Consider the following 12,789-nt stretch of genomic DNA (forward strand, 5'->3'; position numbering starts at 1 on the left):
TCGGGTGTGCACACTCTAGCAGTGACTATAGTTCAAGCAATGAAGAAGTCAACCTAGAGGCCAAACTGGAACGAAACACGCGTAAAAAGCGGACTACATGCAAAATTAAGTTCGATGTAACTGCGCATGCGTCACGACACGATCGCAAAGACGTTTTTGACGCCGATTTAGGCGATCTTCTTGAAACGAGCTGGTGACAAACAGCCACTCAGTCTGCTTAAGCTCGTCAGGCTTTAATGTATCTACTGCAGTGGCTCATCGCTACTTTATCCATAGCCCCAAAGATCGGGCGACGAAAGGCACGCGCCGGCCAATCTCCGAGGCTGTGCTTCAATTAGCGACGTATACCTAAGCCTGCGACAGACCTGGCTCTATCGATATTTTTCGCACTTTCTTTCCCACCAATAGTCGAAGCGTATCTTGTTCATCTCAACTGCTAACTAGTAAATGCTACTATGCATCGGCCTTGAACTCCATCGCTTCCAGAAAGAATCACTGAAACTAAAACCGAAACTAGGAGGAGAACACGCCGACAATACCGCTCGCCGGAAATGACGTAAAACCTGGAACGTTAATTGATCGCAGCTCATTGGTAAATGTAAGCTTTCCGTAAACATTTGGGGTCGATTCTATATCACGTAACATGTCGCATCTGCATTAACATGCACATCGCATAACGACGACGTATTCACTATCTATACATAGAAGCTCCGCGTTCCCAGTTTCCCACAGTGCGTGTGGATCCGCATGATTTTCTTTTCGTGCAGCCGAACTCCGTCAGCCGTAAGAAAATTCCCGCTTCAGTGGAATGCGTCGTTGCACTTTGCAGACAACTGCTCGTCGATCGTTTCTGGCACCTTCCGCAGACCGAAGATCTCGCGTATAAAGGCGCCACTGAGAGCTCCTTTCTACCGCCACCTGAGGTACAATACGACCAGTCTCGGGGTAGAAACGCGCTTGGAACACGAGTAATATTCTTACCGTGCCTAGCATTCCGGCTAACCATCACCCGCGTTTGCAGGATGGGCGGGGGCATAAACGTGAGCGGCGGGAGCGGTGCAAGCCACCTGATGAAGGTCTCTCGTATGAAGGCGACACTGGGGGCTTCTTTAAACCCCGCCCTCTGAGATACAACACGGCTAGTCTCGAGGTGGAAACGTGCTTGGAAGAAGAGTAATATTCTTAGCGTGCCAAGAATTCCGGCAAACTATCACCCGCGTTTGCCGGATGGGCGCGGGCGTAAACGTGAGCGGCGCAGCCGCCTGATGAAGCAGAGCTCAACCCGACAAACACACAGCTAATATTGCAGTAACCAAGTAAGTTCTACTTCGCTGCAGCCTGCTCTTGCTAATTTTTGAGAGCGGCGTAATCGTGAACTTGACTAAAATCTGCACCAGCCGCGGCGAAGAATATGCTGGCTCTGTGTTTGCCTGATTGAGCTCTGCGCCACCGGCTGGCACCACCAGTATGGCCTCTTACGTTTACGCCGGCGCTCATCCGGCAAATCGCCCGCGCTTGCCTGAATACCGAACGCATTAAAACTCTATAATATGCCTCGCGCGGGTCCTTTTTATATGTATAAAAAATTTAGTCAGTACGGACAAAGTGCGCCGAGGTTTTTGTACGCGATTACTGACGATCAGGTAAACGTGACACCGCAAAATATGGTTGCCAAATATTCCCTAAAGTAAAAAAAAAAAAAAACACGGCAGGCGTTTTTTTTTTAATGTAGTCTTCACGGTGCCATCTTAAAGTGTTAAAGCTGAGGCACACGAGAAGTTCGGGTACACAGGTAAAGATAACATTAGTCAAGTGGGGCAAATGTTTAAATAAATAATAAACGAATAAGATACGAAGACAAAGGGCGTCAGTGAATGTAAGTGGAAGTAGAAGGGACCGCTTCTATGGTACCCTATGTAAAAAAAAAGAAAAAAAAGAAAGGCCGGCAGTGTGTCCCCTCTGTGTGTGCGCCACCTTTCGCGTTTCTAAAATAGTGCTATTACAGGCACGGGCCAACGGCCCCGATTCGCGAGCTTGCCTCAAAGTATTCTGATCATGCCCTTCAAAATTAAACCAAAGCGTGTAAAAACCATCCCTTCACGTCTTACTGCTGCCAATACAAGCAGAACAGGTTCGCTTATTACAAGCCATCCAGCGCTGAATTGCACTCACCCAATCTCATTGCTAAAGGAAGAAAAATAGGTATATTTATCTTAGTAGTTTCAGTGCGTTGTAAATGTTATTCTCCCAAATCTCTTCGCCTAAACCTTCTTTCCTGTTCCACTTTGACGTACAAGGCGTACGGTACAATGTCGACCTGCATTGCTCGAAGATTGCAGATATTTCACTAGAGAACAATAACTCGACGCCAACTCAAGGGCACCCTTTGATGTCACACGTACGTTATCTTCGAGTTGCGTAGTCAACCGACACAGTCGTTCGTCGTGCTCGCGGTGGACGCAGACAAAAGCAGCAGCTTCTCTTTGTGTAAAACGCTTCGCAGCAGTGCCGTCAGTCGACAGGCAAACGCTGTGACGCGGGATTCCAGCTGCGACATTCTTTCCACCCTGTCAATGGCCTCGCGTAAGAGCGGGCATGCGTGCTCTAGACGCCCGTCACGTACGCACATTACGGTACATTCTTAAACGAAACACCGATCTAGTACTAAGGCAAACATAGCAGAAACACCTCCACATTATCGACAGAAGAAATAGTGGCCGATAGGACGCCTTAGGCCACAGTTCGGCTGTAATCAGTAGTCAGATACCAATTCGGTGTTGCGATTAGAAATGGTCCATAATGTGAACACGGATCTCACACCCACATCTCTCTCGGGCGCGTGCCCGTATACACTAATTATGCTATCGGCTGGCACAGACACGCAAGGACGCTATACAAGTTTACAATTAAACACATAGCGGTGCATGCATACGTCCGCAGTACCGCGCACGGATACTACAAAGGCACACGCCTAAAGACTTCAAACATGCACGTACCTACGTATACGTAAATACGCAGCGTTTCGAAGACATAAGCACGCACGAGTGCACTTCCAAAAAGTGTTTAACGAATGTAGTATACGCATATCGAATAAGCACATCTTGCAGAATTGCTAATACAGAGAGCATTGCAATTCACGACTGAAGATATGTTGCCTATTCAGCCTCACTATACTAGGGCACCACGTCAGCAAGATTCGCCATCGAGGGTTCGCAAAGACGCGACGCATATCGAATAAGCACATCTTGCAGAATAGCTAATAGAGAGTCCATCGCAATTCCTCACTGAAGAAGATGTGCTGCGTATTCAACGTCGCTATACTAGGGCCCCACGGGCCTGCTATTCGCCAGCGCGAGTTTGCACCGACGCGACGCGAACCGCGCGAAGGTCCTACTGCTGCTAACGACCCTCTGAAGGACAGAGGTCGCGTTGTGTACAAAGGGGGATGCGCCCATGGTCGGATCGATTCATAGCTGAACGGACAGCGGCAATCCTTGAACTCGGTTGCCTTCCAGGGTGAGCGGGGCCATCAGTGTTCGGAGTCGAAATATCCAAGCTGAACTATGCACCGCTGACTACGTTGCATGTAGATAGCCAATGTGTGTACACGCTTTCATACGGGCTGTTTATTTTTTAAAAGGTCCGAAAGAGGTGTTTAAAAATACCACAAAACTTTAAAAAAATGATCCCCTATATATAATACGTGCCTTCTTGCGCTGCTGCTGCTAGCGACACTGATCCTGTTGGACTTATCGGGCAGCAGGTGGTTGTCACATAGCATTTTTCCATCATCACTATTATTCTTCCTCTACTTTTGTGTCCTGTCCTCTTCCCCTTTACCTTAATGTGTATTAGCAGACCAGAAATACAGTCCTCTGACACGCCTCTCCGCACTTCCTCTCATCAAACTTACTCTTCCCTTATCTCTGACACCGTTCTCGACAATTTGACGATAAACTAGAAGACCACCCCCGGTCACAAAAAAAAAGAAAAAAAAAAGATGCAGGGTGCGCACGCGACATTCCCAGTGAATCAATAAGCCGTAGTTCATCTGTAGTACGCCGTTACTTATTGAACTCTGTGCGGGACTTTCCTGCTACGTGTAGCAAAATTTTGCTTGACGGGGTGCAAGCGCCATTGTACTTTGCGATCCACCGGACTCGGCGAACGCTTATACAGTTGCCATTTTGTTTCTTTCTCTCTCCTCCCTTTTTTTTCTACGCCCGTGGAGGGAGTTGGGGAAACGGGACTTTGAAAGAAAGGGGCCTCTCTGTATCGACATCTCTCTCAATGTCAAATATACTCGGACCGTGGCCACACCCGTCACTGGCTCGAAAAGCTATTCGTGCGCTAGTGCGGTACTTGAAGTGCACGGGCTTAAAAGACCACTTATAGTGTCCTTGTGTGCGGTGTCCCTCCCACACCTACTCAGTGCTTACTCTCTCCCTTTCTTCCTCTTTCTATTCCCCCTTCCCCCACCCCCAGTGTAGGGTAGCAAACCGGATGCTGTTCTGGTTGACCTCCCTGCGTTTCCTACCCTTGTTTTCTCTCTCTCTCTCTTTCTCTCAATGGCCACGGGAGAAGTTCGAGAGATCAAGGAGAGACGAAGCGAGCCGCGATTATGCTATTCGACTACTGTGTATAAAAATTGGAGGACGCTGAAGCTTCGCCTTCAAGAGTGGAACGCGACAGCGTTCCCGTCGACCCGCCAAGGGGTGTAAGACAGTGGGCTACGGCGCAGTGACTACGCGCCCCGCATCGGACGCGGTGAGCGTCGAGCAGCGCCGCGTTCGGCGCGGCAACGAAATGTGCGCCTGAGCAATCGACGCGCGCCTGAGCCTTAGAAACAGCTCGTTTCTAAGGCAACACCGCATTCACTAGAGACGCTTTTGTACCGCTTTGAAGCATCGAACTCGTGGCTCAGTTTTTTTTCAGTGGTAGAGTCTCCGTCTCACACTCCGCAGACCCTGGTTCGATTCCCACCCAGCCCATGTTGCAAGTTGTTTTTTATTCATGAAGTGCCTGCTGGGATTTATCGCTCACGGCCAACGCCGACGACGCCGACACCGACGTCGACGACACCGGCTTTTCTGCGACACGAGCTCCTTAACGCTGTCGCGTTAAAAGTGCCAACTCACCTGAGTGCCCTTCTGGACGGCAGTGGTGGCGGCGACCACCCCGTCGCCGGTGGGCGTGATGGTGCCCTGGGTGTCCCCGTTGGCCGCCTCACGCTTGCTCTTGCGCCGCTTCACCTTGTCCTTCGGCGCCGGCGTGATGTCCGCCGATCGCTGCTTGCCCATCTTCTGGCCCATGGCGACCGCCTATGGCTCGATCACGCCGTCAATCACTGCGCAAGCAGAGCGAGAGAGAGACAAAACGAAACTATGAGCAACCAATGACGTCAAAGCCGAAGAGGATACTCGGTCATTCAAATTCTCGCAATGCGACACAGAACAGATGACAAAAAGAAAAGAATGAAAAAAGAGAGCCAGTTTAAGCAGTATGCTGCAATCTTAGGGCGCCCGGCGACCACCCGTTGTTAGTCGGGACAACACTTCGACCACGGACAGTTAGCGACCTTGAAAGGAGAGTTTTCACTGCACTGAAAGACTTCTCTGTTACGTCGAACATGTGCTTAAGGACATTATGGACCTTATGCACAGTGACTCACGTTCATTGTTTGCTGTTGTGTGTGGCGCAGGCACGGGCTGCAGGAGGGTCGTGGTGGGATATATCAGCAGCTGTGTTCCATGTAATCAACTCGGTTGGTAGTCAGCACATTGCCCCGAGTTCCTTTGCTTGAAGCTATCTTAAGTGGTACTGATGAGGACGGATCGTTATAGCCCCGAATTGCAATGCGAACAAAGGGTGTTGCAGGCTGAAGCCAACGCTTAGACAAGAGATCTCCGTTAGGGTAACAATTGCTGTTCTAATCAGAAAATCTAGTTTATGTAGACCCTTTTCCTCCACCCCCAATGAGGGAAGAGATTAAGCGGGAGCGCAAAGTACGCTGCGGGAAGTCGAAACATTCAAAAAGGAGGTGATGGGCGTTACGGCGTAGAACTGGTTGGGTCTTATGCGACCTTACTTCTGGTCAGCACAGGGGAATCATCATATCACCCAGCTCGACTATTTCTTTCACAAGTAACTTGCTTGCTAATTCATGTTCTTATTGAGTATTTCGTCCTTTGTTGAATTTTAACTATATTTTCTACCTTTATTAATTGGTTATTCAAGAAGTCATCAATATGTGGCCTTTTCTCCTCCCTCTACCTTCTACGGGAGGCGTATTATTACGACTGCTTTCGTTTCTCATTTGCACTTTCGATCTCTCAAACTGGACACTTCTCTATACAATTCAGTTTGTTGTAATTTTTTTGTCTTTTATGTAACTCGTTTTTATTGCTCGTTTTCAGTTGTGCATGGCCTTCCTCTTGTTAGTTTCCCGTTCTATGAAAAAAACGAAGCCCACCGGATTTATAACGCCTGTTCATATGAGAAGATTATGTTCCGTTTTTTACCACAGCTACCCTCTTCGAAGAAAACTAACGACGGAATGAAAACAGTGAGGCGAAAAAAATGAGCAAGCTCAATTGCTCAGTAATAGGCTGTCCGGCAATATAAAGCGCAAGGAGTGATCACGCAAAGCTATGAGTCAAAGGTCATTCGACGGTTCTTGATACCACGCGAGCATAGGAGCGGATGGGTGGCGAAACGGGCAAGACCACTAGATTATGCGTCTTTAGCCCTGTCACCAAAGACGAAGTCACGCCTGAAACAATATTGGGAATAAATAAGCAATCAAATATGCACACCGACCATGTCGGTGAGCGCGTGGACTCCGAGACTTTTTAAATCAGCGCGCGCGCTGCGCGGTAGTCTCGGGAGACCTTGTACAAACCACGGCGCAGTCTTGCAAGACAGGTGCTGCCACCTTTCGCAAGCGGTGGCAACTACGCTTCGACGCCGCAAAACTGCCTGGAACGCCCTATCCGCCTTACTGTCCGATACACCACATTGACTCACCAAAAAATAAACGAATGGATGAATGAATGAATGAATGAATGAATGAATGAATGAATTGGCGGGTATTACGCAAGGTGGCTGTTTGGGAGAGCAGGCAGTGCATTTTTTGAGTAATGACAGCGCGGAACAGAAATGGACCTGCTTATATTCTAATTCCATCATTATCCCCCATCCAGCAAAGGTCGAATTGGCTTGGTCCTCAAAAGGATAATGGCAGCAGATTTGGGATCATTTCTTATTTGGCGGACTTGGGAGGGATAATGGCGAATTTGGAATAGAGAGAGATTGGAATATTTTAGGTTATCCCGGGCCTGATCTTACGTACGATAGCCAACCATCTAACACTGCCCCTGCGCATCTAAAAACGCTGCTGCGTACCGACAACAGCACACATTATTATTTATAATCACATTAAGCTTAGATCCGTCATCATTATTATTATCACCACCATCATCATCATCATTAGCAGAAACTTAGGAAGAACAAACCGCTGTTCGAACCTGGCTTTACCAATGAAGCTCTTGAAAGTGAAAGCACGTAAGGTTTAGCTGTCTGCGCAGAGTTCCCAATATTACATTGAGTTCTTAGAGCAAATTTCGGCAACAGACTATTTTCTCTCACAAAGATGCGTGTCTTAGACGCGTACGCGTGAGAGAAGGGGGGGAGAAGCTGTAAATTTAAATGACACACAAGCTTAAATATAAATTGACGAGTTTACTCGAGCGTTGTAAAAAATTCTGGTAACTTACAGTACAGTTACCGGAACTGTTACCAAGCTCGCTAGTTTTGCAAACCTTCAATGTAGGCCGAAGGCGGTGTTGCCACTCATCGCGTACAGATGGGAGGTTTCCTTACCGAACAATGCTGGTCAGTTTTGATGAGTCATTGTGACCACAAGTGACGTGACAATCCGCACTGCTATTTCTGCGCCAATCAGAGCACCGCTTTTCTTTCTTTTTGAAGCAAAGGCAGAAGGGGCGGGAGTCGAAAGAAAGGTGGCGTTCAGCATTCAGGAATTGTTCAGTGGGACACCGTAGTGGAGGGTGCGTGAATATAGAGTTCATCATCATCATCATCAGCCTGGTTACGCCCACTGCAGGGCAAAGGCCTCTCCCATATTTCTCCAACAACCCCGGTCATGTACTAATTGTGGCCATGCCGTCCCTGCAAACTTCTTAATCTCATCCGCCCACCCAACTTTCTGCCGTCCCCTGCTACGCTTCCCTTCCCTTGGAATCCAGTCCGTAACCCTTAATGACCATCGGTTATCTTCCCTCCTCATTACATGTCCTGCCCATGCCCATTTCTTTTTCTTGATTTCAACTAAGATCTCATTAACTCGCGTTTGTTCCCTCACCCAATCTGCTCTTTTCTTATCCCTTAACGTTACACCTATCATTCTTCTTTCCATAGCTCGTTGCGTCGTCCTCAATTTGAGCAGAACCCTTTTCGTAAGCCTCCAGGTTTCTGCCCCGTACGTGAGTACTGGTAAGACACAGCTGTTATAAACTTTCCTCTTGAGGGATAATGGCAATCTGCTGTTCATGATCTGAGAATGCCTGCCAAACGCACCCCAGCCCATTCTTATTCTTCTGATTATTTCAATCTCATGATCCGGATCCGCAGTGTGGTGTTATGTCATGATCCGCAATATAGAGTTAGTTTGTCCATAAACGTGTCGACCTTCATGCAATACCGGAGGCACGAACTGTAGCAAGAGCGCTGGTATATATGTACAGCGACGACACCTAGTGACGCTCTGTCGAACCGCAACACAGGAGACACGCTTTCGCGTTATATGGGTGTTTTCGTCGAAGAAAAAAAAGAAGAGGTTGCACGTTAACGGTTACATCGCAGCCATTACTTTACACCGACAGCAAGGTAGAACATAGTTGGTTTCTGCAATATTCGCGCTGTGCCAATTCCGATAACACTTTTTGCCACCAGATGCCACACTCATTACGGCAGCTTACGTTCGCAGTACAGATTAGTAAGAGGCGATTTCAAGATTCGTGGAAGAAAAAAAGGAACACTACAGACAACAGTCTCGCAAAAACAAAGTTCACAAAAGGGATTCAGAAAGTTTGGTTATGGGAACTCATCGCGGATTGTTTTTTTTTTCTTTTTTAGCATATATGTTGGACATAAGACAATATAATACGAGCTTGGTGGTGCAACCCACCAAGGTCTTCTTCCAAAGGGGACGCTCATTGCATCCATCTACCCATCCATTTTAGAGTATCGGTCGGGGGGAAACCGTAGTCAATGCAAGCGTCGGTAATGGTACAATACAGAGATAGAAGCACCAAATATGAAATATAGAGGTCTGATAGGCAAACGGCTACATAGCTATAGACGTAGTTAAACCCGATTAAACCAAGCAGGCTATGTGACTTTGTTCCCGCCCCGTTTTCAAAAGGGATGGAAATAAACATAATCATCATCATCTCAAGTTTACAGGAGTCCTTTAACAAGCACCCGTAGCACAAACGGCGGAGTCCCGCAACGCGCAGGAATGACTGCGTGTGATCGCTTTCAGTGCCGAGCATGGCTGAGAGACTCGACGTACCTTCACCCCACTTTCCCGCCTCGCTCGAATTTTTCTTTTTTTCTTCTTTCCTTTTCAGCTTCATTCGCTGTTTGGTTCTTCGCTGTACGCAGCTGCCGCACACGGAAATGAAGCAGACAGAGCTCGGGGCAGTGACATGCTTGCCCTGTTTTTTCCAGCTTTCCGGCATGCGCAACAAGCTGCTCGCACGAACCCCAAGACAGAAAGAAGTCTGCCCTCGCACACGCTCATTTCGCTATCACACAGCGTGGTTAGCCGAGGCAACGAACAGTGCACCAAGTTTTTTTTCCCCAACTAGAGCGTCTTGCAGACTTCTGGGGCTATATTTTGTGTAACGGTCCGTTTTCCTTGCGTGAGATTGGTCGTTGTCCTAACGGTACGGGTTGGCCTAACCGTACGGTACACATTATCTTGGGAAGATGATGGCACGAAAGAACACACGTAAGAGTACACAACGGGACATGGGCAGCAATCAAGTGAATTGTTTTGCGGATAACGTGATGCAGGCTGTAAGCGTGCCTGGCATGCTGCGTCAACGATGTGGGTGATCGACAAGTGCGGTAGAAAAAGGGACAGAAGGCAGAAATTTACGTGCGCACTGAAGAATTAACCGCGCACCGAAGAAATATGCGTGAGTAGTCGTTGTTAACCTCCGTTGGCAAGGTTCAACTGGGTTTATTCTTCTTTCTGTGCATCTACTTCCTCTTGAACTGAGCTCGCTCATCAACCACAACGAGGGCGAGGCATATTGCGCGCGGTACATCACATTGTGCGTAAAGAATGGCGGCAGTTGTTTAGTCTTATGTCTTCCTCTGTACCATTTCTTCCAAGGTGAAGGAACTTATTTTCTATTCGCCAAGCCAAATGGTCGATTACGGCGGCGTTCGAGCCAATGACGATGGGCGAAAGGAATAGGAAAATGAGGTTCCTATTGCTGTCGCGCTCCAGAATACTTCGAAATGAAACACAGCTGCACGCAGTGAGCAGGAAGCGTTCGCGTGACGTCACGCACGCCATACTGTCTAATGTTCAGAGCGCTACAGGCGTTGCTGACACAAACGGGTTGAGCTGACGCGCGCAGCTTTCTGCAGTGCTCGAGCTGCCCAAATGGAGGTTGCCGATTTCCGTATGCACGTATCCAGTATTACGAAAGTATTATGAACTCCTCTAGCGCTAATGTCGATGCCCGAAAGATGTTCAGTACGCATAATCCGCTATAGCAAATCTTGTCAGCCTGGCTCTTTCCTTCTTTCTTCCTTTGTCTTTCAACGTGCACATGCGAGTACGTATCAGCTTTCTGGCGCGACAACGTCACGGCCCATGTGGCGACCAGCCTCTGCATGCAACACTTCCCGGAATCGTCGGAGGAGCTATATAGGTGATCCCTCGACTCTCATAACGTCCCAAGGCGCAAACCCGCTTGAAGCCCGTTTCACATCGCACGCGCTCCGCCGACCGCGAGCCCACAAAAGGCAGCTGCGGCTCACCAGAGTTCGACCTCGTGATACATTTTGACGAGGAAATTACTGTACGTGCGCGCATGATTCACACTACGCGGCGCTTCCCGTATGCGCGCCGCCATATGTATCGCGCTCGTTTTCACATTCATTCTCTTTTTTCTTTCTTGTTAGTGCGCATGCGCGATGTAGGGAGAAGAGGCTGGCGTTCGTACGCGAAACCGAACCCAGGAAGCGCGAGCAGACGCCGTTTCCTGCGGTCGGATTTCGCTCTCAACGCTTCCCGGCATGGAAAACAATAATAGAACAGAAGTAATGCAACAATAACAATAAGAAGCTGCTCGCAAGTTGTGCCTTATGCTCACACTTCGGCTTCGGCTCAAACAAGCGTGCGCAGAAAGTACGAGGAGTGAAGGACTCGAGTCATCGCGTTCCGATGGCCGCGGAAAAAAAAAAGAATAACAAAAAGAAGCAACTCGGGCGTTTAATCCCGTTCTTGCTCACGTTCGCTAACGCCTGTGAGAAAAAAAAGTATGAGTGAGTCTGCTCATGAGAGTGGGTATGACGTCCCATGCGCACAGGTGCCTCAATGCCACAGCTGAGCGACCGTAAGTGCGAAAGCCCAAGAATCGCGTTTCATTTCGCTGCCTACGTGATCGGCCTAAAGGGTCTAAAACGCGATAAAGACGGTAGTTTAAGCGAACGGACACAATCGGGCCGCGGCGATCTTATCGACCTCCGCAAATAGGTCGATGCGAGACGAGGACGTCACTCTCGAGCGTTTCTGTCACCGCGATGGATAACGCGGCGGAGTCCTGTGGACGGGGGTGTGTCATCGCGGAGAAAGGCTTGCGTGCGCGGCGTGTATTCAATACTCAGTCATTCTAGACTTTATTTAATCACTGGAGGGGATTATGACCCCGTCTGCACTAAGTGCGACCATGGAGTGTTCGCCACTCGGGCACACATTCTCTGGGGATGCGAGGGTAACCCTCCCCCACGATCACTACTGCCAGTTCCCTCCGAAGAGGGTTGGAACCAGCTGCTGACAAGGCAAGACAAGAAAACGCAACTCGCACTCGTGTCGTGGGGCCCAAGACGTCGCCCCCACCTGGGAGCCACACTAGGCCTACCTGCCCTAACTTCCTACCCTGCAGTGGCAAAATAAAGTTGTTTCTCTCTGCGCGGCGTGTATGTTGGCAGCTCCTTGAAAGCAATTAAAAACAGCCAGCTTTTAGCGCCCTCTGTGTTGGCCCTCGTCACGGCAGTATACGGCAGTATGTCAAGGTGGGGTGTGCCTAACTGAGGCGCGGACCGTTTCGAAGCCGCTGGGGCATGGGGTCGGAGCCCCTGCACGAACGCCAGGACCCGCGCGACATACAGTGGGTCCGCCCCTCCCCCCCTCTCCCCTCTCCAAGAGACAGGATACGCGTGAGTCACCACTTGCGGGCGCCTCGCAGCCGCCCACCCTCACCCGTGATCGCGATTTCTGTCTGGCCGCGCGGTGGGAAGAGAATGAAGCACCGCTTCCGCGGCTGGGGATACGTACACCGGCTTGGCGTGCCGGCTCTTTGCGGCGGCACTGAGAGGGTTTCCGGCGTCGCTATGCGTGAGTGCTGCGCCACAGGCAACGCCGAAACCTGCCACCACCGTATGATCTCCCATCCGATGCGTTTTTTTTTTTTGAGAATTTTGGCCACGTCAGTATTTTTATATTCGCCAAACAAAGTTGTGGAC

At 49.3% G+C, this 12,789-nt stretch overlaps 1 protein-coding gene across 2 annotated transcripts in view; it reads right to left on the reverse strand.

Moving 5' to 3' along the window:
• The window catches only part of LOC139050799 (fibrous sheath CABYR-binding protein-like), a 135,609-nt gene that overhangs the window by 28,144 nt on the left and 94,676 nt on the right, over positions 1-12,789 (reverse strand). For both annotated transcript variants that reach the window (XM_070527561.1, XM_070527562.1), the window contains one exon: positions 5,139-5,347. In XM_070527561.1, coding sequence (XP_070383662.1) covers positions 5,139-5,312 — 174 coding nt within the window. In that variant the 5' untranslated portion in view covers positions 5,313-5,347. The remainder of the gene's footprint in view (positions 1-5,138; positions 5,348-12,789) is intronic.

The sequence above is a fragment of the Dermacentor albipictus genome, chromosome 10 (genome assembly GCF_038994185.2).
Source record: "Dermacentor albipictus isolate Rhodes 1998 colony chromosome 10, USDA_Dalb.pri_finalv2, whole genome shotgun sequence".
In the NCBI taxonomy this organism is placed as follows: Eukaryota; Metazoa; Arthropoda; class Arachnida; order Ixodida; family Ixodidae; genus Dermacentor; species Dermacentor albipictus.